Source organism: Oncorhynchus tshawytscha, linkage group LG19 (genome assembly GCF_018296145.1).
Source record: "Oncorhynchus tshawytscha isolate Ot180627B linkage group LG19, Otsh_v2.0, whole genome shotgun sequence".
NCBI classification, from domain to species: Eukaryota; Metazoa; Chordata; class Actinopteri; order Salmoniformes; family Salmonidae; genus Oncorhynchus; species Oncorhynchus tshawytscha.
The window spans coordinates 3,409,347-3,434,368 of record NC_056447.1 but is presented as its reverse complement, the minus strand read 5'-3'; the positions used below and the strand labels follow the sequence as shown (position 1 = coordinate 3,434,368).

General features: G+C 45.2%; 3 protein-coding genes across 8 annotated transcripts in view; 2 read left to right on the top strand and 1 right to left on the bottom strand.

Annotated features, from left to right (window-relative positions):
* The window catches only part of LOC112218230 (receptor-type tyrosine-protein phosphatase eta), a 70,324-nt gene extending 51,590 nt beyond the window's left edge, over positions 1–18,734 (top strand). For 3 of the 5 annotated variants that reach the window (XM_042301234.1, XM_042301236.1, XM_042301238.1), the window contains 18 exons: positions 876–1,139; positions 1,359–1,631; positions 1,794–2,060; positions 2,329–2,471; positions 2,574–2,727; positions 3,760–3,909; positions 4,162–4,372; positions 4,510–4,631; positions 4,778–4,865; positions 5,141–5,185; positions 9,711–9,801; positions 9,917–10,007; positions 10,285–10,358; positions 12,302–12,436; positions 14,789–14,905; positions 15,419–15,579; positions 16,179–16,314; positions 16,500–18,734. In XM_042301234.1, coding sequence (XP_042157168.1) covers positions 876–1,139; positions 1,359–1,631; positions 1,794–2,060; positions 2,329–2,471; positions 2,574–2,727; positions 3,760–3,909; positions 4,162–4,372; positions 4,510–4,631; positions 4,778–4,865; positions 5,141–5,185; positions 9,711–9,801; positions 9,917–10,007; positions 10,285–10,358; positions 12,302–12,436; positions 14,789–14,905; positions 15,419–15,579; positions 16,179–16,314; positions 16,500–16,658 — 2,681 coding nt within the window. In that variant the 3' untranslated portion in view covers positions 16,659–18,734. Of the gene's footprint in view, positions 1–875; positions 1,140–1,358; positions 1,632–1,793; positions 2,061–2,328; positions 2,472–2,573; positions 2,728–3,759; positions 3,910–4,161; positions 4,373–4,509; positions 4,632–4,777; positions 4,866–5,140; positions 5,186–9,710; positions 9,802–9,916; positions 10,008–10,284; positions 10,359–12,301; positions 12,437–14,788; positions 14,908–15,418; positions 15,580–16,178; positions 16,315–16,499 lie in introns of those variants that run through there. The other 2 variants (XM_042301235.1, XM_042301237.1) reach the window with 2 other exon arrangements.
* A 90-nt stretch (positions 18,735–18,824) lies between these two features.
* Positions 18,825–19,893, top strand: LOC112218229 (gamma-crystallin M2-like). The gene is made up of 3 exons (XM_024378857.2): positions 18,825–18,924; positions 19,128–19,367; positions 19,542–19,893. The coding sequence occupies exons 1-3, from the start codon at positions 18,892–18,894 to the stop codon at positions 19,824–19,826; spliced, it is 558 nt and encodes a 185-aa protein (XP_024234625.1). The 5' UTR covers positions 18,825–18,891; the 3' UTR covers positions 19,827–19,893.
* A 3,350-nt stretch (positions 19,894–23,243) lies between these two features.
* The window catches only part of LOC112219184 (cadherin EGF LAG seven-pass G-type receptor 1-like), a 79,337-nt gene continuing 77,558 nt past the window's right edge, over positions 23,244–25,022 (bottom strand). For both annotated transcript variants that reach the window (XM_042301233.1, XM_042301231.1), the window contains exons 31-35: positions 24,727–24,833; positions 24,437–24,580; positions 24,085–24,300; positions 23,486–23,824; positions 23,244–23,375 (exon numbers count right to left, since the gene is read on the bottom strand). In XM_042301233.1, the coding sequence (XP_042157167.1) occupies positions 23,661–23,824; positions 24,085–24,300; positions 24,437–24,580; positions 24,727–24,833 (631 nt within the window). In that variant the 3' untranslated portion in view covers positions 23,244–23,375; positions 23,486–23,660. The remainder of the gene's footprint in view (positions 23,376–23,485; positions 23,825–24,084; positions 24,301–24,436; positions 24,581–24,726; positions 24,834–25,022) is intronic.

Genomic DNA, 25,022 nt, shown 5'->3' with positions numbered 1-25,022 from the left:
GCGACTCAAAGGTGACGTTACGTCTGAATGCGGCCTTTGCCCCGAGAGTCATGGTTACGTCCTTAGCTTTCGAGGTATTTCCCTTTCCGCCTCCTGCTTTGGCTTCGGAAGAGCAACAGATGCCCTCTTTCCCGTTTTACACACGTACCTTGGGCGGACCCAGGATTTCCGGTGACCAATTGTTTTTGTCTGTTTTGCTAATCCAGCTCGCGGCAGGGCAGTTTCTAAACAGCATCTCTCCCACTCAATTGTGGAAGCTATCTCCCTGGCCTATAGTAGCAAGGTGCAAGGGTTACCTAGCGGTGCACGCGCCCACTCCACCACTCGTCTGGCACTGTCTTGGGTGTTATTTAAAGGGTTGACTGTAGTGGATATTTGTGCTGTGGCTAGTTGGGCATCTCCATACACTTTTGTGAGGTTTTATCGCTTGGATGTCTACAGGGTGCTTACAGCTGGGACAAGAGAGGGTCATTAGGCAGCGCGCAATGTGCGCAATACCCAGACTACCGCACCTTGCGGGGTGGCATCCGTTGGAGGCGGCTTGGGGCGGGATTTTAGTTCTCTGTAGTTATGTTGTACCGTTTTCACTATAACTACTGTTCCCTAAAAGAGGGAAACGGTTCTCGGCTAGGTAAAGAGAGGTACTGAATTGAAGGAATGAATCCGGGCCTCAGGGTTATCACCTGTGGAAGGTGGGGCCTCCAGCAAGGTGCAGATTTCATTGGCCTTGTCAGACTCCCCATAGTTGTGTTGTATCTCGTTTCCCTCTTTCAGGGAGCAGTAGTTACAGTCATAATGTTAAGTTTTTCTAGAATTGATCTCCCCTCCCCCTCCTCCTTTCTAACCTCACCCCCATCTCTGTTCCTCTCTACCAGAGCCTGAGTCTGTCCAGCCATCCATCTCCAACAACGGTAGCACCAATACCATGGTGGTGAGCTGGGCGGCACCCCCAGGGAATGTGGGGCAGTATGTGGTCCATCTGAACAGCACTGACCAAGTCTTTACCCCCGTATGGCTGAACTCCAACCAGCAGACACACACCTTCATTTACCTGTCTGCTGGGAGAGAGTACACAGCCGTGGTGACCACTATCAGTGGGCCCTTCAATGAAACATCAGGACCTGTAACTACAGCAACTCGTGAGTATAAGGGAGGAGCCAGGGGGGGGAGTTCTTACAGTAGCATGCCTCCTCTGTCTGTCTGAGTTCATTCATTTGTTGTAACTGTTTAGTCAAAGACAAATAATTTAATTTCGCACCAGTCCAGAGTTAGCTTTCAAGATACTTTGAGCAAGGGCATTCAATTCACGGATGTTTTTTTACAACTCAATATAAATTGCTGTCAATTGTCTCTCTCAGAACCCAACCCGCCTGGGCCCATCGGGATCTTGGAGAAGACGACTAGTTCCATCACTGTGGAGTGGGGCGAAGCTCCTCTAATGGCCAACACCACCTTCAGTTATCTGGTGAAGTACCTGTCAACGCAGCGAGACAGCAAGACGGTCACGACTACAAACACAAGTCAAACACTGCCCAGCCTGTCCTCTGGAACACCCTACAATGTGTCTGTGGTTTCAGTGGGAGTTCTAGGCTTCCACAGTGAGGAGGTCTGGAGCAGTTCGGTCATAACCAGTGAGTGTCCACACACACGCGTCCATGCACACGCTCAATCATTTCCGAACGGATACACCCAAACACAACCCCCACCCCCACCCCCGAGACGTTTGCTTTCTGTTTTCATAATTATCGTTCTGCTAACCTCCTCTATGTCGTCTTTGATTGGATTCCCCCAAGGACCAGAGAGTGTCCAGTCACTGCGTGCAGTGACAGCCGAGGTGAACCTAACATTGACCTGGTCAACGCCTGTAGGTCACAAGCCAGGCTACAGCTACAGAGTGACCTGGACCAACTCCACTGGGTTAATCATCAGTAATAGAACCACGGTCGTGGAAAACCTGCCCGTCAATGGATTGGTCCCCGGTAGTCCGTATAACTTCACCGTAACGACACAGACAGATGACGGCACAGAGGGAGCTCCAGTCTCAACCTCCAGCTGCACCAGTAAGATCATAGCACGTGTTCATCTGTAGACTACCATACTGTACCACCGGTGTGAGACGCGTTAAGAATGCATATAGGGATTTATAAAGGATGTACTACCGTTACTAGAATCTACAATCTATTTCATATATTTATATGTCATTTTTGAACTGAGTTTGGGTTCTCTTGTAAATTGTATTTTTCAGCCATGGTCTGCACATTTTATTTTCTGGTAATAAAATCACAACTGAAATCTGAAAACCTCTTTCTCTCCCTCACTGTGCCGTAGACGCCAGCCCTGTGTCCAACTTGAAGTGTGCCTCTCCTGATGACCCCAACGCCAAGCTGAGTCTGTCCTGGACCAAACCCAAAGGACTACACCAGGGCTTTCAGATCACTGCTAAGGAAACCATCCAACTCCCTCAGGGCCAGGTGCGGCTGCACAATGCATTTCTCAAACAGTACAGTAAATATTGTTCACGGAAACAAAACAATTATTGATTGACTGACTGACTGATTGATCGATTGGTTTAGGTACACAATAAGACAATTGGTGACTGTAACCCAGCCTGTGGTCACACAGTCCCTGACCTGAAGCACTATACAGACTACACCCTGACCGTGACCACTCTGGGCTGTGGGAAAACCAGCACCGTCCAAAGCCTCACCTGCAAGACTGGCATTACTGGTATGTGACAGAAACATAGTTCAATTGCAATGTAGGCGCACATTGGGTGGAATATGATGGAACAACTTAATTACCCTCACAATTTGAAAATGTACAGTATTCTTCTCATACAATTACATTGCCAATATTAAAAATGTTATGTGCTGTACATGGATTTTTTTTTACCTGTACAGTATGTGTTGCCCATGTACAGATGTAGATGTTAAATTAGAGCCGGTTTTCTTACGGCAGGAAAATAGTCCTGCAGCAACAGGAAATGTGAATTATAATTAATGGACATTTTTGTAGGGGTTGATCTATTTATTTGTAATGGAAAATCTCATTTTAAAGTGGAAATTAAATACTTCAGAAGCCTTTTTAAAACCTCAAATACGCCCCCTTTTGCCCTCAGAACTGCCTCAATTTGACATGGAAGGGACTCACAAGGTATCCAAAGAGTTCCACAGGGATGCTGGCCCATGTGGACTCTAATGCTTCGCACAGTTGTCAGGTTGACTGGATGTCCATGGACCATTCTTGACCCACACGGGAAACTGTTGCGTGTGAAAAACCCAGCAGCATTGCAGTTCTTGACACAAACTGCTGCGCATGGCACCTATTACCATACTCCGTTCAAAGGCACATCAATCTTTTGTCTTGCCTATTCACCCTCTGAATGTATCACACACACAATCCATGTCTCATTTGTCTCCAGGCTTAGAAATCCTTCTTTAACCTGTCTCCTCCGCTTCATCTACACAGATTAAAGTGGATTTAACAAGTGACATCAATCAGGGGTCATAGCTTTCCTCTGGATTCACCCGGACAGTCTATGTCGTGGAAAGAGCACGTTTTGTATACTCAGTATATTCTTCAAGTTTAAAATGTTCTGCATTGCAGGAAAGTTCTCCCGGCGAGAGGGTGATCAAATTAAGATCCTACATATGTATTGAAGTAATATATAAGCTCGTAAACACAATCCTTTCAGGATGTAACTAGAAACACTGTAAGAATTGATGTCCCATTTCTTCCTCCTCTCTTCCATTTCTCCAGTCCCTCCTATCCCAGCCGACTTCGAGTCCCTAGTCAGTGTCACAGCGAAGGATCACAACTCCTTCTCTGTGCAGCTGACCCCCAGCCTCCTGGACAGCACCAATGGACCAATCAAACACTACGGCGTGTTGGTGACCTCAGACATCAACAGTGGGTCCCCTTTATTCTCGTATTGGTTAAGATTGGTTTATGATTGATTTGTAGATTGGCCAGTTTTGGTTTTGGGTATAAAAAAATACATGCAAAGTATACACATGGGTTAATTTAACTGAGAGAATTCTGAGTCAACATATTCAAGATGATTTATCTCAAAATATGTTGTGTCTTGGTCCAAACAATTTGACTATATTTTCGTAATCGGTGATCTTTACCGTACTCGTGTGTGCGGTGTTTTACTTGCAGATGTAGATCAGTCTAACTCATCGCAGTACTTAGTGAAGACTTATCAGGACTGGGAAGCAGGCTCTACTACTGCATACCTGGCTACGGTCAAAGACAACACTAACAACAGCCGGAGGAGGAAGCGTGCAGGAAACATTGACATTTACATAGGGGACAAAACCTCATGGAAGGGCTATACCAATGGCCAACTCAAGGCCAAACGAGAGTACAGGTATGAACACAACACAGGCAGTATGTGTGATGAGTGGAAGGGGTGGAACTTACAATTCAGCTTGCACTAAATCAACTACTGATGTAAACTATGAACTAAAATGTCAAATGTTTATCATTTTTCTTTTGTCTTCACAGTTATGCCATTGTTTTATTCACTGAAATGGTGGTAGAGCAGAATGGGCTTCTGAACGTCGGTTCATCGCTCGTCATGATCACGCCGTTTAACTCAAATTCATTGTACCTCCCTCAGGACCCAGGTAGCACCTTTACACTGTGTTAACTGTTTGAACCACAGCTATGAGCTGTTGCGACTACTTCTAGCAAGCCTCACAATGATAAAAGGCACGATGGATGTCTTCGTTATATATGGCGTTCACACGGCGTTCTCTTCGGTCTCATGTAGGGGTCACCAGTGTGGTTGTCGGGGTAACGCTTGGAGTTTTTGTCATCCTCTCCATCATTACTGCCGGCTTCATCATCTACTGGAGGAGGTGAGAGATCGCCATCGTAGCATATGCCATTTAGCAGACTCTTTTATTCAAAGCGACTTGCTGTCATGCGCACATACATTTGACTTATGGGTGGCTTCGTTGAATCGAACAACCACAATCGTGGTGTTGCAAGCGCCATGCTCTACCAACTGAGCCTTACAGGATCATCATCCTAATCATCATCGTGTTCATCATCACTCGATAATTGAGATGAGTTTTTGAACTGTTTTTGGATGGCCATGTGCTTTTTGTGATTTCTGTCTTTGTTTTTACAGACAAAACAAGAAGGCCTCTTCAGACATCCAGATTCACTCTATGAGGTTTTTATGATCCTTGTTTCTGATCCATCTCAGTTTGAAATTGAGGTTTTTATGATGGTCCTTCACTTGTTTCTGATCCATCTCAGTTTGAAATTGAATGCATTCCTCCCCCTCCCCCAAGGCTAAAGTGTGAGTATCGACTCTTATGGTAACCTATTAGGAGACTTCAAATCAGTATTTGTCACATGCGCCGATTGCAACAAGTGTAGACCTTATCGTGTAAATGCTTACTTTACTACAAGCCCTTAACCAACAGTGCAGTTCAAGAAGAGTGAAGAAAATATTTACCAAATAAACTAAAGTAAAAAAATTTAAAAATAGGAACACAATGACATAACAATAATGAAGCTATATACAAGGGTAGTGTGCGGTGGTACAGGTTAGAGGTCATTTGTAGGTAGGGGTGAAGTGACTACGCATAGATAATAGCAGCGAGTAGCAGCAGTGTACCAAACAAAAGGAGGGGGGGGGGGTCAATGTAGTAGTCCGGTGGCCATTTGATTAATTGTTCTGCAGTCTTATGGCTTGGGGATAGAAGCTGTTAAGGAGCCTTTTGGTCCTAGACTTGGCGCTCCAGTACCGCTTGCCGTGCGGTAGCAGAGAAAACAATCTATGACTTTGGTGACTGGAGTCTCTGACAATATTATGGGCTTTCCTCTGACACCGCCTCTTATATAGGTCCTGGATTGCAGGAAGCTTGGCCCCAGTGATGTACTGGCCCCGTACGCACTATCCTCTGCAGCGCTTTATGGTCAGATGCCGAGCAGTTGCCATACCAGAAGGTGATGCAACCGGTCTGGATGCTCTCGATGGTGCAGCTGTAGAACATTTTGAGGATCTGGGGACCCATGCCAAGTCTTTTCAGTCTCCTGAGGGGGAATAGGTTTTGTTGTGCCCTCTTTACGACTGTCTTGGTGTGTTGGGACCATGATAGATCGTTGGTGATGTGGACACCAAGGAACTTGAAACTCTCGACCTGCTCCACTACAGCCCCGTTGATGTTATTGGGGGGCATGTTCGGCCCGCCTTTTCCTGTTGTCCACGATCAGCTCCTTTGTCTTACTCACATTGAGGGAGAGGTTGTTGTCCCTATAGGCTGTCTCGTTGTCGGTGATCAGGTCTACCACTGTAGTGTTGTCAGCAAACTTAATGATGGTGTTCGAGCCGTGTTTGGCCACGCAGTCGTGGGAGAACAGGGAGTACAGGAGGGGACTAAGCTCACACCCCTGAGGGGCCCCAGTGTTGAGGATCAGTGTGGCAGACGTGTTGTTGCCTACCCTTACCACCTGGGGGCGGCTCGTCAGGAAGTCCAGGATCCAGTAGCAGAGGGAGGTGTTTAATCCCAGGGTCTTTAGCTTAGTGATGAGCTTTGTGGGCACTATGGTGTTGAACGCTGAGCTGTAGTCAATGAACAGCATTCTCACATAGGTGTTCCTTTTGTCCAGGTGGGAAAGGGCAGTGTGGAGTGCGATTGAGATTGCGTCATCTGTGGATCTGTTGGGGCAGTATGCGAATTGGAGTGGGTCTAGGGTATCTGGGAGGATGCTGTAGATGTGAGCCATGATCAGCCTTTCAAAGCACTTCATGGCTACCGACGTGAGTGATACGGCGCTGTAATCATTTAGGCAGGTTACCTTCCCTTCCTTGGGATCAGAGACTATGGTGGTCTGCTTGAAACATGTAGTTATTATAGACTCAGTCAGGGAGAGGTTGAAAATGTCAGTGAAGACACAAGCCAGTTGATCCGCGCATGCTTTGATTACACGTTCTGGTAATCCATCTGGCCCCGCGCCTTTGTGAATGTTGACCTGTTTAAAGGTCTTGCACTCATCAGCTACTGAGAGCATTATCAAACACTGTCATCCAAACAGCTGGTGCTCTCGTGCATGCTTCAGTGTTGCTTGCCTTGAAGCGAGCATAAAAGTCATATAGCTCATCTGGTAGGCTCGCGTCACTGGGCAGCCCGCGTCTGGGTATCCCTTTGTAGTCGGTAATAGTTTTCAAGCCCTGCCACATCCGACGAGCGTCAGAGCCGGTGTAGTAGGATTCAATTTTAATCCTGTATTAACGCTTTGCTTGTTTGATGGTTCGTCTGAGGGCATAGCGGGATTTCCTATAGGCATCCTGATTAGTGTCCCACTCCTTGAAAGTGGCAGCTCTAGCCTTTAGCTCCATGCAGATGTTGCCTGTAATCCATGGCTTCTGGTTGGGATATGTACGTACGGTCACTGTTGGGACGACGTCGTCAATGCACTTATTGGTGAAGCTGATGACTGAGGTGGTATACTCAATTCAATTCAATTGGATGAATCCCGGAACATATTCCAGTCTGTGCTAGCAAAACAGTCCTGTAGCGTAGCATCTGCGTCATCTGACCACTTCCGTATTGAGCGAGTCACTGGTACTTCCTGCTTTAGTATTTGCTTGCAAACAGGAATCAGGAATATAGAATTATGGTCAGATTTGCCAAATGGAGGGTGGGGGAGAGCTTTGTATGCATCTCTGTGTGTGGAGTAAAGGTGGTATAGAGTTTTTATTTCCTCTGGTTGCACATGCTGGTAAAAATATGGTAAAATATTTAAGTTTGCCTGCATTAATGTCCCCTGCCACTAGGAGCGCCGCTTCTGGGTGAGCATTTTTTTGTTTGCTTATGGCCTTATAGAGTTGGTTGAGTGCGGTCTTAATGCCAGCATCGGTCTGTGGTGGTAAATAGACGGCTACGAATAATATAGATGAGAACTCTCTTGGTAGATAGTGTGGTCTAAAGTTTATCATAAGGTACTCTACCTCAGGCGAATAATAACTTGAGACTTCTATAATATTAGATATTGTGCACCAGCTGTTAACTTCTTGCGTCGAGCCATCCCGGATCCGGGATCGTGAATACAGCCTCAAGCTCATTACCATAACGCAATGTTAACTATTCATGAAAATCGCAAATGAAACGAAATTAATATGCTAGCTCTCAAGCTTAGCCTTTTGTTAACAACACTGTCATCTCAGATTTTCAAAATATGCTTCTCAACCATAGCAAAACAAGCATTTGTGTAACAGCTAGCGCAGCTAGCGTAGCATTTAGCGTTAGCATCAGCAGGCAACATTTTCACAAAAAACAGAAAAGCAGTCAAATAAAATCATTTACCATTGAAGAACTTCAGATGTTTTCAATGAGGAGACTCAGTTAGATAGCAAATGCTCAGTTTTTCCTGAAAGATTATTTGTTTAGGAGAAATCGCTCCATTTGGTGCGTCACGTCACGTTTGGCTACCAAAAAAAAACGAAAAATCAGTCATCAAAACGCAGAACTTTTTTCCAAATTAACTCCATAATATCGACTGAAACATGGTAAACGTTGTTTAGAATCAATCGTCAAGGTGTTTTTCACATATCTCTTCCTGATATATCGTTCGTTGAAAGCCTCCTCTCTCCTCTCAATCACTGGATGACTGCGTGCAGCTTGTAGATTACGCACCAATTTAGACAAAGGACACCGGGCGGACCCCTGGTAAATGTAGTCTCTTATGGCCAATCTTCCAATGATATGCCTACAAATACGTCACAATGCTGCAGACACCTTGGAGAAACGATAGAAAGGGCAGGCTCATTCCCGGGGCATTCACAGCCATATAAGGAGACAATGGAAAACAGAGCCTCAAAAATTCTGCCCATTTCCTGGTTGAAGTTTCATCTTGGTTTCACCTGTAGCATGAGTTGTGGCACTCAAAGATAATATCTTTGCAGTTTTGGAAACGTTAGAGTGTTTTCTTTCCAAAGCTGCCAATTATATGCATAGTCGAGCATCTTTTCGTGACAAAATATTGCGCTTAAAACGGGCATGTTTTTTTAATCCATAAATTAAAAGAGCGCCCCCTATATCCAAGAAGTTAAAACAAAAAGACACACCCCCCCACCCCTCGTCTTACCAGACATGGCTTCTCTGTTCTGCCGGTGCATGGAAAATCTCTCCAGTTCTATATTATCCATGTCGTTGTTCAGCCACGACTCATTGAAACATAAGATATTACAGTTCTTAATGTGCTGTTGGTAGTATAATCGTAATCGTTATTTTCCTATGATTGCATGTTAGCAAGTAGAATTGATGGCAGTGGGTGTTTACTTGCTCGCCTACGGATTCTCAAAAGGCAGCCCGTCTGCGGCCTCTTTTCCTCCGTCTTTCCCTCACACAAATGATGGGGATCTGGGCCTGTTCCCGGGAGAGCAGTACATCTTTCTCTAAAAAGCTACTTACAGTTCGTGGCGAGTAATCCCATTTCTGATGTCCAGAAGTTATTTTCTGTCATAGGAGATGGTAGCAGCAACGTTATCTGCAAATTAAGTGAAAAAAATAAGTTACAAACAACGCAAAAAAATACAAACGAAATAGCACAATTGGTTGCGAGGATGTAAAATGTCAGCCATCTTCTTAACAACTTGACACATTGAATGAATCAACAGGTAGAGTTGCACACCGTTTCTTGGTGTCACTCGTGTTTGTGTTAATGCTTGTCTCCCGCGTCTCTATTAGCAGAACCGTTGTTGTGAGGGTGGAGGACTACGAGGCTTATTACAAGAAGCAGAGAGCAGACTCCAACTGTGGTTTCGCTGAGGAGTTTGAGGTAAAATCGAAATCTATTTATTCGTTCATACTCATATTTTAGATGTTCCATCGGGCATCAGTCGATGTTCTGTATTCTGTAAATATGGTTTCCTAATGTCTCCCTCTCCCTCTAGGACCTGAAGCTAGTGGGAACAGCCCAAGCAAAAACCAGTGCTTTGGCCATGGAGAACAAGTCGAAGAACCGCTACAACAATGTGCTTCCCTGTGAGTCAACCATGACCCCTGACCCCTGTCTCCATGACAATGACCCCTGTCCTGTCCTGACACTGCTTACCATAGCTACCATAGCTTATCATATCTAATCCTCCATCCTCATTTCCATACAGACTAACTCCTTTGTTTATTCAATAGCTTAGCTGTTTATTCAAGCAAGCCTTTACACTAGAGTGGTTGAGAGCATGATGCTTTGTCTCTGGGCAGAGTGACAAGAATTCTCTTTCAGTTCTATCAATCCTCATTGCTCCTCTTTCCCACATCCCAGATGATTCCTCTAGAGTGAAACTGTCCATCCATGGAAGTCCATTTGACGACTACATCAATTCTAACTACATCCCGGTGCGTACTGACCCATCATCATCTCCGCTATCATAATCAGCTTTCTCTGACCCTCTCTGATTCAGCTCTGCTTATTTCACAAAGCATGATCGATATAGCTAGATACAGTGGCTTGCAAAAGTATTCACCCCCCTTGGCATTTTTCCTATTTTGTTGCCTTACAACCTGGAATTTGAATATATTTTTTGGGGGGGTTTGTATCATTTGATTTACACAACATTCCTAACACCTTTAAGATGCAACATATGTTTTATTGTGAAACAAACAAGAAATAACACAAAAAACAGAACTTGAGCATGCATAAGTATTCAATCCCCCCCAAAAGTCAATACTTTGTCGAGTCACCTTTTGCAGCAATTACAGCTGCAAGTCTCTTGGGGTGTGTCTCTATAAGCTTGGCTCATCTAGCCACTGGGACTTTTGCCCATTCTTAAAGGAAAAACTGCTTCAGCTCCTTCAAGTTGGATGGGTTCCGCTGGTGTACAGCAATCTTTAAGTCATACCACAGATTCTCAATTGGATTGAGGTCTGGGCTTTGACTAGACCATTCCAAGACATTTAAATGTTTCCGCTTAAACCACTCGAGTGTTGCTTTAGCAGTATGCTTCGGGTCATTGTCCTGCTGGAAGGTGAACCGCCGTCCCAGTCTCAAATCCCAGGAAGAGCGAAACAGGTTTGCCTCAAGAATGTCCCTGTATTTAGCTCCATCCATCATTCCTTAAATTCGGACCAGTTTCCCAGTCCCTGCCAATGAAAAACATCACCACATCATGATGCTGCCACCACCATGCTTCATTGTGGGGATGATATTCTCGGGGTGATGAGCAGTGTTGGATTTGCACCAGACATAGCGTTTTTCTTGATGGCCAAAAAGCTCAATTTTAGTCTCATCTGACCAGAGTGCCTTCTTCCATATGTTTGGGGAGTCTCCCACATGCCTTTTGGTGAACACCAAACGTGTTTGCTTATTTTTTTCTTTAAGCAATGACTTTTTTTCTGGCCACTCTTCCGTAAAGCCCAACTCTGTGGAGTGTACAGCTTAAAGTGGTCCTATGAACAGATACTCCAATCTCCGCTGTGGAGCTTTGCAGCTCCTTCAGAGTTACCTTTGGTCTCTTTGTTGCATCTCTGATTAATGCCCTCCTTGCCTGATCCGTGAGATTTGGTGGGCGGCCCTCTTTTGGCAGGTTTGTTGTGGTGCCATATTCTTTCCATTTTTTAATAATGGATTTAATGGAGCTCTGTGGGATGTTCAAAGTTCCTGATATTTTTTTATAACCCAACCCTGATCTGTACTTCTCCCTAACTTTGTCCCTGACCTGTTTGGAAAGCTCCTTGGTCTTCATGGTGCCGCTTGCTTGGTGGTGCCCCTTGCTTAGTGGTGTTGCAGACTCTGGGGCCGTTCAGAACTGGTGTAAATATACTGAGATCATGTGACAGATCATTTGACACTTAGATTGCACACAGATGGACTTTATTTAACTAATTATGTGACTTCTGAAGGTAATTGGTTGCATCAGATCTTATTGAGGGGCTTCATAGCAAAGGGGATGAATATATACGCAAGCACCACTTTTTCGTTTTTACATTTTTTAAAATATATTTTTCAAACAAGTTATTATTTTTCTTTTCACTTCACCAATTGGGCCTATTTTGTGTTTGTCCATTACATGAAATCCAAATAAAAATCAATTTAAAATACAGGTTGTAATGCAACAAAATAGGGAAAATGCCAAGGTGGATGAATACTTTTGCATGGCACTGTAACTTATATTAACACTCAGATATGTCTTTATTTTCAGGTTATAGAAGTATTTCATCTCTTATATCACATCCGTCTCACATTACCAGGATGTACAGAGTCGGAATTAAAATATGTACGAACGTTCGATAGTGCTTGCTGTAGATTCTTACGTTCTGGGTCAATATGTTCCCACTGCCAGGGTTACAACTCCAGGAAGGAGTTTATTGCGGCCCAGGGTCCTTTGCCCGGCACTGTCAACGAGTTCTGGAGGATGATCTGGGAGAAGAACGTCCAGACTCTGGTCATGCTGACACGCTGTAACGAACAGGGACGAGTGAGTACACACACACACACACACACACACACACACACACACACACACACACACACATTTAGTGTGTTGGAAAGGGGATGTAAAACCAGCCATGCAGCGTCTGTATGCAGAATATATAGTCATCTACTCCAATGCTCCTTCTCTGGTTGAGGTCTTTGAAGCGCTCCAGGTTGCCTTTGAGTCACTGCAGACCTCTCTATATGGTGTCAAGCTAGTCTTGAATGCACCAAAAATGAAATGTAGGAATTCCACCATAGCCGGATCTCAGTCAGAGAAGGTTAGCCCTTTCACGTCTGTGGGCACCTCCATTTAAAAGGTGTCACTCTACAAATACATTAGTACCAGAAGCTGTCTACAAAGTTCACAAGGATAATCTTGTGAGGAAGCTTAAACTGAATTATATATATATATATTTTTTACAGCAGGGCTTGTTTCTGTTTGAGGCCAGACAGAAGCTTGTTTAAGCCATGTTTCTTTCAGAAATGGATTATGGTGTACATGCATTCAGTCTCCTCGTTGCTACAGAGACTGGACTCAGTCTAGCACGCATCAGTCTCCTCGTTGCTACAGAGACTGGACTCAGTCTAGCACGCATGCAGTCTCCTCGTTGCTACAGAGACTGGACTCAGTCTAGCACGCATCAGTCTCCTCGTAGCTACAGAGACTGGACTCAGTCTAGCACGCATCAGTCTCCTCGTTGCTACAGAAACTGGGCTCATATCGGCTTGATGACGTGTTGCTGTGTTGATTGTACTGTACGTTTTATATTTTATACTTTGTAATGTTGTACTGACTGCTTCTGCCTTCTCGGACAGGTATGGTGTCTCAATGGGAATTTCCTGGTTGAATAAAAACAAATCTAACACACACACACACACACACACACACATGGCAGCACACACACACACACACACACACACACACACACACACACACACACACACACACACGACAACACACACACACACGACAGCACACACACAAACACACACACACACACGACAGCACACACACACACACACGCACACACATGGCAGCACACACACACACACACACACACACACACACACACACACACACACGACAACACACACACACACACACAGCACACACACACACATGACAGCACACACACACACACACACGACAGCACACACACACACACAGCACACACACACACACACACACACACACACACACACACACACACACACACACACACACACAAACACACACACACACACACACACGACAGCACACACACAAACACACACACACACACACACACACACACACACACACACACACACACACACACGCACACACATGGCAGCACACACACACACACACACACACACACACACACACACACGACAACACACACACACACGACAGCACACACACACACACGACAGCACACACACACACACACACACACACACACACAACACACACGACAACACACACACACACACACACGACAGCACACACACACACACACACATGACAGCACACACACACACACACACACGACAGCACACACACACACGACAGCACACACACACACACACGCGCACACACACACATGACAGCACACACACACACACGACAACACACACACACACACACATGACAGCACACACACACACGACAACACACACACACACACACACATGACAGCACACCACCCGATTCAGGGCCAGATCGGTCTCTACGCCAGTCGTCAAGCCCAAGCTTGGACGGTGGCCAAAATGAAAATATTTACACAGAAATGTGCAAAAGGCATGCCCAAACAAGAGTATTTACACTAACAAACACTGGCAGGCCACCAGTCCGAAAGCCTAACCTGTCCACCTCTCTCTCACTAAGTGCCAAACCCACACACCTGTGCCAATCATCAATTATCAAGGGCTGCTTTCAGTACGGGAAAAAAAAATGTGTGGAACTGTACTGAACAACTAGATGAAAAAACGGAGAGCATTGTCTTCTTCTTCAAAATTGAGTTGCCTTTGGTTAGTAAATGGCTTTAAGCAATATCACTATCATCTAGTGACCACAATAAATGAATGACACACACAATTTGGTTTAGGACTCGCAGGAAGAGGTAAATCACCAATATTAGTGTTGCGCTTTCTTCAAACACAAAAAAAGAAGAAAATGTACTACTTTAAAATGGGGATAGCCTCAATGGCACTGCCCATGCTGTCACAGACACCTTAATGGCACAGATACAAAGATGAGTCCTCTATCTAACTCTATGGAAATAAGTCCTGACCCACATGTCCTCACACTAAGCTACCACAATTCATAACAGCACACCTGTCTCTCACCCACCCACCTCTCTCCGCTAAGGTCAAATGTGAGGAATACTATCCATCTGAGACCAAGCACTTTGAGAATATCACCGTGACAACCACCTCTGAGATCCCCCTAGAAGACTGGACCATCAGGGACTTTGACGTAAAAAATGTAAGTTGCTGTGATAACAGAAGAGGCTGGTGCGAAGAGCTATAGGAGGACAGGCTCCTTGTTATGGCTGGAATGGAATAAATGGAACGGTATCAAACACATCAAACATATGAAAATGTTCGACTCCGTTCCACTCATTCCCGAGTGGCGCAGCAGTCTAAGGCACTGCATCTCAGTGCTAGAGGTGTCACTACAGTCCCTGGTTCGATTTCCAGGCTGTATCACATCCAGCCGTAATTGCGAGTCCCATAGGGCGGCGCACAATTGGCCCAGCGTCGTCCAGGTCTGGCCGGTGTAGATCGTCATTGTAAATAAGAATTTGTTATTAACTGACTTGCCTAGTTACATTTTTAAAAATGTTTAAAAAAATAAAAAAATAAAGGAATTTTAGCAGATGTTTTCTGATTCAACTACTACTCTGTTAATCAGATTCTGGACGGGGTCATTCATTACATGTCATGCATTCCTTAGTGCTTATCGATAAGTGTCTCTGTGTTTGTGATTGGCTGACAGGTGAAGACGGTTGAGACACGCTCAGTACGTCACTTCCACTTCACAGCCTGGCCGGACCACGGTGTCCCCGAGACCACCGAGCTGCTCATCAACTTCAGACACCTGGTCCGAGAACACATGGACCAGTACTCACGCCACTCCCCCACCGTCGTCCACTGCAGGTACGTACACACACACACACACAGACACACACACACACACACAGACACACACACACACACACTGTTTATCTTAGTTAACCTCAAGGAGCGTTATTGGTTTAAAAAGTAAATTAACATTAGTTCTCTCCTCTCTCTCTCTCTCCTCTCTCTCCCTTTCGCTTGCTCGCTCTCTCTCTCGTTCTCTCTCTCCTCTCTCTCTCTCGTTCTCTCTCGTTCTCTCTCTCCTCCCTCTTGCGCTCTCTCCTCTCTCTCCCTCTTGCTCGCTCTCTCTCTCCTCCCTCTTGCGCTCTCTCTCCTCTCTCTCCCTCTCCCTCTTGCTCCTTCTCTCTCTCTCTCTCTCTCTCTCTCTCCCTTTTGCGCTCTCTCCTCCCTCTTGCGCTCTCTCCTCCTCTTGCTCGCTCTCTCTCTCTCTCTCTCTCTCCCTTTTGCTCTCTCCCTCTTGCGCTCTCTCCTCCCCTCTTGCGCTCTCTCCTCTCTCTTGCTCGCTCTCTCTCTCTCTCTCTCTCTCTCTCTCTCTCTCTCTCTCTCTCTGTCTCTGTCTCTGTCTCTGTCTCTCTCTCTCTCTCTCTCTCTCTCTCTCTCTCTCTCTCTCTACTCAGCGCGGGTGTGGGACGGACAGGCACCTTCATAGCCATCGACAGGCTGATCTTCCAGATAGAGAGGGAGAGTATGGTGGACGTGTACGGCACCATCCACGACCTGCGCATGCACCGGCCCCTCATGGTGCAGACAGAGGTCAGTCACTGCCCACACCGGTCTACATTTCAGCATGTTTCTGGGTTTAATACAGGCCTACTGTACAATATGTCACTGTGGTTTCAAAGTGGAAGTTATGCTCCGGGTGCTTATGTGGTCACTAGGTGAAAGTGTATTGAGTTGGCTTCATCCTAATTGTAGTACATTGTGTTATTGTCTTACAGGAGCAGTATGTGTTTCTAAACCAGTGTGTCATGGACATCATCCGATCCAGAACTGGAACCAACGTGGATTTAATCTACCAGAACACGGCTGCGCTCACCATCTACGAGAACGTAGAACCCAGGAAGGATACATCGAAGAATGGCTACCACAACGCGTAGGCCTCTGGTCCACTCGTTCCTCTCTCTATTCCTCCCCAGTCGTCCTCCACTCCCCTCCTCCAGTATCAGCCAGACAGGCCTGTAGAGACGAGCTTATAAAAGGGAACGTTTTTTCAAAGACACCCTGTATTTATTGATCTAGTTTTTTGTAGTATTTATTTGGTAACTGTTCAGAGGAACAGACGCACAATTTTCATCCAAAGACCAACAATGGAATGTGTACAATTTATATTTTAGAGATGTAATTCTTATATTTCCATATTTTTATATTGCTGATACTTTGAATGTCTGCTTGCTCTCTATGTTAAGAATACTTGCTCAGGTAATATATGTGAAGGATGTGAAAGGATGTGTGGTTATACTGTGTGCAATGTAAATGAATACAAAGATATATATGTATATTAATATCAAATTAAATGCAGATCTCGTGTATTGTTAAATGGGCCCAAAGTTGTGTTTGCCAGATATCTCCATCTTTAGGTAGGGATTAGCACCCAACATAACAATTATACAACCATTTAAAAAACTAAAACTCCCCTCTCTTCTGAGCCTTGACGTGCTCTCCCAAGAGTTTCCACTAGGTGGTGCAATTATATTTGACTTTATGTACAATGTCTGGACAAGCACAATACACTGTTTTAGAGGAGGAGAAGAGAACTACTCCTGGCAATAGGCCTATACAAATATGATTTAGTATTAGATACGTGAAGTCAAATGTTACACTTTCACTCCAGAGAATTTGGATATCTCAACGAGTTTAAAACGAGGAGTTTTGTGAGAACCTTGTGTGTTTTTATGCGCTGTTCTGCGTAAAGCACTGGATGCATTTACGTTTTTACACTGTAGCTTTTTAAATTCTCCTATAGCTGTCTAATTCTGGTCTACATATTCTTGAGGTGATCATGAGAAGTGATTGAGAAACGGCTGTGTGAGCCTGTGGACCTCCTGACTGTTGAAACCCACTTTGTGCAATACGAAATCACCATTCAAATACGAAATCACCATTCACAAAACTTCAGTCTGTAAACTCAGCTCATCTCTCACCCTCAAAGACTCATGGGCTACGCATTATGAAATGTTCCCCTACTGCTTGTTGTTGACCTACTGTATGTTCTATAGAAAGGAGCTTGTGTAATGCTTTGCTTAATGTCTATTGGTGATGGTTCTATCATAGGAGCAGGAAAAGGTTTGCAGTCATTGGGGCGGCAGTTTTCCATGAGGCAATTTGCACTTTTTGGAAATATGTGGTTATATATACATGAATTCATGGGCCCTGTCCAGAAACAACCTCTACTCCCTAGATCAGAAAGAATTGGATTGGTAAAAGCAACATGGTAGTGGCTCTACCTAGCTTTTCCGATAGTGATATGATATATATATTCTTCTGGTCAAAATGACACAAATATCTATAAATGGCTTGGGAATAAGGGATGTTTCTGGATATAGGTCATAGATTTACAGATCAGCTGTGGCTGAATGTAAAGCCACTCTCCTGATACTGTTGTACTGTCTTTGTGTCACAATGCACATGGCTCACTCCGCAAATACTCTTCCTCAGAGTTTTAGGACGTTTTATGGAGTGGCGTAGGAATTGTGTTACAATTGCGGTGTGATACACTATGTGAGTCTCGCTGGTACAATGCAGAGGACGAAAAGGTCGAGGTGTTCTATTTGTATCCTTCCGTCTGTCGATCCTGGGATTAAAGATGTTGCACTCTTTTCTCTCTACAAGTGTCAGCTTCTCTGTTCCACCATATGCCCACCATGTCCATGGCGTTGACTGAGACGACGGCCCAAGCTTTTGTTCAATTAGGCCACACTAACTGGGGTCAAATACTTCAGTTAAAGGTTCATTGAAAGCGAGCAACAAACTGTAACATTTGGTAAACACGGTAGTTAGTCTGCATTGAATTCTTTGAGGTAAGCACTAGAAAGTTATCATTTTGCAAATGCCTCATGATCGTCGGCTGAAAAACGGGACGAGGGTAGGACTGTTTATTGTTGAGCCTTTCACAAAGGGTCATTGTTACTTTGTTCAGAGAGAAACAGCTTTTTAAAGTTATTTTGATGGAGCCATGTCCCTAGACAGAGCAGTGCTCTGGGGGCCTCTAGGCCATGTTGCTGAGTCAGGGGTTAGTACAATGTGGCCACAGGTATAAAAAGAAAGGTTTTAAACAGGTAGGATGTCAGTTCCACATCAAGAGCAGCAGCAGCAGCAGCACAGAGAGTCAAAATGACCTCCACCGGCATGAACATGAACAGCAAAGTATATTTTAGTGCATATATAAATATACATTTTCCTAGATTGTTAGACTAAGGGCTGTCTTGTACTCTAGTGTCAGAGCACAAGGCAACCTTAATTGCAGAAACCAGATTACTAGTGGGATTGGGCAGGGCCCAGAACGTAGCAAATGTGGGTTTTTTTGTACGTTGGAATGGTTCATAAAAAGGATTCCTGCTTATTTTCAGATCACCTTCTACGAGGACAGGAACTTCCAGGGTCGTTCCTATGAGTGCAGCAGCGACTGCCCTGACATGTCCTCCTACCTGAGCCGCTGCCAGTCCTGCAGGGTTGAGAGCGGCTGCTTCATGGTCTATGACCGCCCCAACTACATGGGAAGCCAGTGGTTCATGAAGAGGGGAGAGTACTCTGACTACCAGCGCATGATGGGAATGAACGACATCAGATCCTGTCGCATGATCCCCATGGTAAACCCAAAAACATTTCGTTTGTATTTTATGCCGTTGATTTCAGAGAAACGTACACCTGTGTCCATTCCTCTATATGTCTACAATCTACGATGCTGCGTTACCCATTTTTGTCAGGAAGTTCCTGAGCTGTGCAGATTTCTCAGTAAAACATGTTGTTCCGTCACGTTACAGCACAGAGGATCTTACAGGATGAGGATCTACGAGAGGGAGAACTTCGGAGGTCAGATGCACGAGATGATGGACGACTGTGACGACATCATGGGTCGTTACCGCATGAACAACTGCATGTCCTGCAACGTGATGGACGGCCACTGGCTCATGTACGAGCAGCCCCAGTACAGAGGCAGGATGATGTACATGAGGCCTGGAGAGTACAGAAACTTCAGTCAGATGAGCATGGGCTCTATGGGCATGAGGTTCATGAGCATGAGGCGTATCAATGAGTCCTGTTACTAGATATTGCTTTACTAATGTAAAGAAGAGAAGCCATTGAATAAAATGTATAATAAAATAAACAACAACTCTTGCATATATCTATTTGACCCTTTAGCCAAACCCCTTGACAGGCCATACTGAAAACATGCAAATATGTCACGTACCTACCCATTCTTAATGACCCAAGGAATACATAAAACACTAAACAATAATACAAAAATACAAATGTGGTTTATTTTACTGTTCCTAAAGTCTCATTTCCAGTGTCTGTGAAACAATATCTTAAAGGTCACTTCCGTTACCCCGGTTCTCTGATAATAGGAGTGAGACGTATCACATATGGGGATTCGCTGAAGGCGGCTCACTGTGAAGAACTAATCACAGCAGACAGACAGGTCAAGTGGCGAATGAGATGAGCCCTCCCTCCTTATAAGGCGCCACTCGCCCCCGCCCTCTGGTCAATCTCAAGCATGCCTCGATTCCTCGCGAGCAGAGAAATGCGGTGATATGTCTCACTCATTATCAGAGAACCCGTGGTTACAAAAGTAACCTTAAGTTCTCTTTCAAATACTAATGTTGACGTATCACATGTGGGGAATCTTTGCCAACTCCCATATCTCAGAGAGGCTCTACCAGAACCCAGGGTAATCCCAATTAAATTTACCCCGCAGAGGCTCGGCCAATGAGGATAGAATGCGCTAACGAAAGTGCAGCGATTCCATTCAGTAAAACCTCATAAACATATGAGGGGCGGCCCGACATGTCGCATTGCAAATCTCCTACAAAATGAGATGTCTGTGAAGAGTTCCCAAGAGGTAGCCAATACCTCTCTCTGGTAAAAAAAAAAAATCAGCCCTCCTTGGGCTGTGAACCCACTTGCTATTATCAGTAAATATAAAAGCCTCCAGTATCCAAAGGGAGGCAGGGAAAAACAGAGGCAGAAATGGAGTCAGGAAGAAAAAAAACACGATCGAAAGGAGCGGTACTATGTTCAGCAGCGGTGACGTCACGAGATTAAGTAGAACGACAATACAAAATACAAAATGAAACAGCCAACTAACAAAAACCCATCCCACTTCTTCATTCACAGTCCACTCCAAAATACAACCCTGCACAGGCTCAGGGGCCTGCGACGGCGGAAGACCCCCAAGAACGTTCAGCTGCATTCACAATGATTCCAATTTTCCTAGACTTCTTCTCCGCCTTGTGCTGTACCGTTTATGACCATTGCAATAAATAATACAAAGTCCACCTTTTTAACATGTAACATTTCATGATCCCTCGGTTGATGAGAAGCCTTCACTGGTGGCGGTGGCTCTACTGTTTCATCCCCGCCACTCACTCCTTCCACTCTTCTCACATCCTCAAGATAGGAGACACGTTGGACACTCCTTACTCTGGACACCTCATTCTCCCTCACCCTAACGGGGCATTCCAGGAATCCGGGGGCTCATGTTCACCTCCGCAGTTGCCGCATTTCACTTCACCTGGCCTTACGGTACTCTTCCCTCCTGCACACACTTGACACATGACCAAATCGTTTACATTTATGACACAACGAGGTATCTCATTAATCCTAACTTGATATGAGAAGGGAGAGACTCCTCATCAAAGAACAGTAGCCTGGAGGAAGTGAATGTCTTTTCTCTGTCCTCTGTACAGGTCAGTCGACGGGCAGCAACCACTCCATCGATGTCGTCGGTAAAATCCTCTGCCTTTATTTCTTGCTCCACCGCAGGAATAACCCCCTTGGTAGGCGCCCTGCTACGAAAATCCACTATCTGTTTTAGTCTTAAAACACGTTCCGCGGGCACACAAAGAAAATGGAAATAAAACCTGTGACTCTCACCAACGCCACACGTTCCTCTAACACATTCCAGATTCTCCTCGAGACGTTAAATGGACTTCCCAAGTAGCGTTGACCTAAAACCCTCAATCGGACTAAAAACTAGTCGAGGGATTTCCTATTTTACACAACTTGTACATCTCTTGCGTCCCATCACTGTCACCCACTCATTCTCACTTTCTGTGCTCTTAGCTTCACCCGACTCACTAGCAGTTTCAAACAAAACCTCAGTTTCCGCCATCTTCTCCGCATTTCCTCTCCCCTCTCTTTCTTCTTCTCGTTCTTACACCGGGCGTCTCGTCGGCATCCTTCAGACACCAGATTGACCGGTGGCCAGCGAGTTGCGCCTTATGAAGGAGGGGAGGGCTCACCTGTGTCCGACAGACGTTGTGTGATTGGTTCTTCGTAGGGATCCACCTCCAGCGAAACCTCACGCGTGATACAGCGGGAAAACAAGTACTCGAAATAGAACAGATTTATAGAGACCGGACTCATCTGTATAAAACATGAAATAGCGGAAGGAGATCTGAGGGATGAAGGTATCATCGAAGTAGACCGTAGTGGTTATCTTGCATTTAGACACTATGCTCTGCGCTGGCAGGGAGAAAGGCACGCTGTTGATACTTAAAATGACTACTGTTCTCTTGGAAATAATACTGTAACTTACTATTCTAATGAGTTGAAAATCAGAATACAGACATGCTACTGGCTGACCTTTTCACAATGCTCTACGGCTTGAGGACCTCCGGAGATGCGTACATGGAGAGATAAAACGATAGGGAATATAAAGAAGGGTTACAATGACACAACATGCCAAGTTAACACTCAGAAGGCGCACACCTTTAGTGCTTCTACTAACCGTTCTAGATTAGCAATTTATTTCTACATATTACTCTGATATTGACTTGAGCTTGTAATGCAAGTATTAAGGTTTCAGTGCATTTTTCTCATTCAAAGTCATTCAGCGACCAGAACTTGATTTAGATACCATTGGAATGGACAAGACCTTACACTCTAATACAGAGATGAACGCACCTCCCTATGTTACAATTACTACTTTAACATGGCTTTTGTTCAGCTGCACTATGTGAGTGTTTGAATACTTTAAAAATCACATTATTAATCAGCGGCGTATTTTCAGACTGGGGGCACTTTACATGCTGTGGATGGTTTTCTTAAAAGGGGGCAAATTCATAAAACATCTGTAAAAAACCTTGTTGAGTGTCATATCTTACAAACGATGTCCCAAAAATATCATATTACAATAATAACACAATGTACAAATTAGTTCTTCCTGTCCTATAAACAAGTAACAAAGAAGAAGAAAAAATATCTACAAGATAATAACACAGACCAAAGAAAAGTCTTCAATCCCAACCTGCTGTCTGATGCCTCCAGCACTGAATAACTACAGACAGCGCCACTTGGTGGCCGTGCTGTGAAGTGCATCGGTTTTTTTTTCAACTCACTGCTGCATGCTGGGACATGTAGTTTCACGCTGTCCTGTGGGATTTAGTCCAACACTTTCTTCCCTTTTTCCCTTGGGCAGGCAACTGTGTGCAGGCAGGCAACTGATCTTCATATGAGTTTAGGGGTCCTGTGGCCTACTGAAATGGGTCATAGTGACCCTTGAATCCCACATATGGTATTAGCGCAGTAGCCCTTCTTCCTTGGTTGTCTACCTGGAATTCCATCCAGGTCAGATTGAGGTTTCGTTGCTACCACTGTTGAGAGAGACAGAGAGAGTTGTTAAAGGCAGAAAGTGATTGACATATTATCCAACACATCTGATAGACATGCAACATGGCTGCCAGTATCTCGTGACCACACTCACTCTGAGTCTGAGTCTTGGGCGTATTGAACCCCGTTGACACCATTGACCAATGGCGACATTGTCGTCCTCGTCGTTGTCATGACAAACCCGTTGCGCAGGTCCCGTGGAGACAACGGAGGGCATGGAGGCACGGGTGGGCGAGGTGGGGGTTTGATGAGGACCCGGTTTCCCCCGGTCACAGCGCCAAGACGGGGGGAGACGGGAGATGGGGGACGGGGACTGGGGTAGTTCTGGGGGAGATGGTGGGGGGGTTGTAGTCACTCAATTTCTCCCGCAGGCGATTCTTCATGTTCTTGTCAGTCAGCGGGGGAGGGTAAGTGATCTTGTTTTTCAGAATGCCTGACAGAGGATGCAAACACGCGCACACAAAGGGTGAGTGTACAGACCACAGTCAGTCATGCAAGTAAACACACACAGAGGCACACACACACACACACACAACTTATTTGGATAGCAAAACATAACACAGAACGTTGACATGGTGATTCAGTCGCACAATTAATTTGATTTGGAACATTCTTGAAAAAGGTCAATTATAAAGGGCCTGAATGGTCCGATCGGAGTCTGTCTCTCTCTCTCTCTCTCTCTCTCTCTCTCACCCCTTCTCTTCTCTGTCTGGTTGCTGTCAGGTGAGCTGGGAGGGGCGCTACCGTTCTGGGAGGGTGACTCCCCATTGCCTTTTCTGTCCTGGTGGAGCTTCACGTTGACCTTGGTCTCCATACGCAGCGTCTCCAACCCGCAGGGCTCCTCGCTCTCACTGACTGTCGGCGGCTCAACTGGCCGGTGAGGCTTCGTGTGATTGGCCGCCGTATCCACTACAAAAGTATCAAAATAAACAGTTTATATGAGATTCGCCTAAAAATGAATCTTGAGATTTTATGTCATATAGTTCTATTGAAATCCATGTGTGTGTGTGTGTGTGTGTGTGTGTTTGAACTTGAGTCCCGTTACCTTTGGGTGTACTGTGCTGGGGCGGTCTCTCGTTGTTCCACCTATGTTTGCGGCTCCCTCTGTCATCATCACTGTCTGAGGAGTGGGACGAGGCGTAGGAGCTACTGTGCTCATCCACCGAGAGCTCGCTGTCCGAGTCCGAATCTGTCACCATGGAAACACACAAGCTATTACTTACTATCGGACATCTGAAATGTAGGCCCAAGCAGCCAATGGCACGACAAGTATCGGGATCAGACTAAAAACAGATGACATGCAGTTTGCATGCGGTTTGTGCATAAGACTCGTACTATCTTTCTTGGAACGCTTGCGGATGAAGATGGAGGAGTCTCCCTCCCCACTGTAGCTCTTTTTGGCTGAGCGGGAGGATGTAGTATGCTTTTGCTCCGAGCCATTCCTGTAGGAAGAAAGAAACATGATGACTACAGAAATAATCATTTGAACATGAACGACAATTTTTTTTCCAGTCGAACTAGGGTTGCAACATTCCGATAACCTGGGAATTTTGGGAAGGTTTTCCCAAAATACTGGTTGGAACATTCCTGGAATCAGGGGGGAATAAGCAGGAAATCCAGAATCCTCCAAT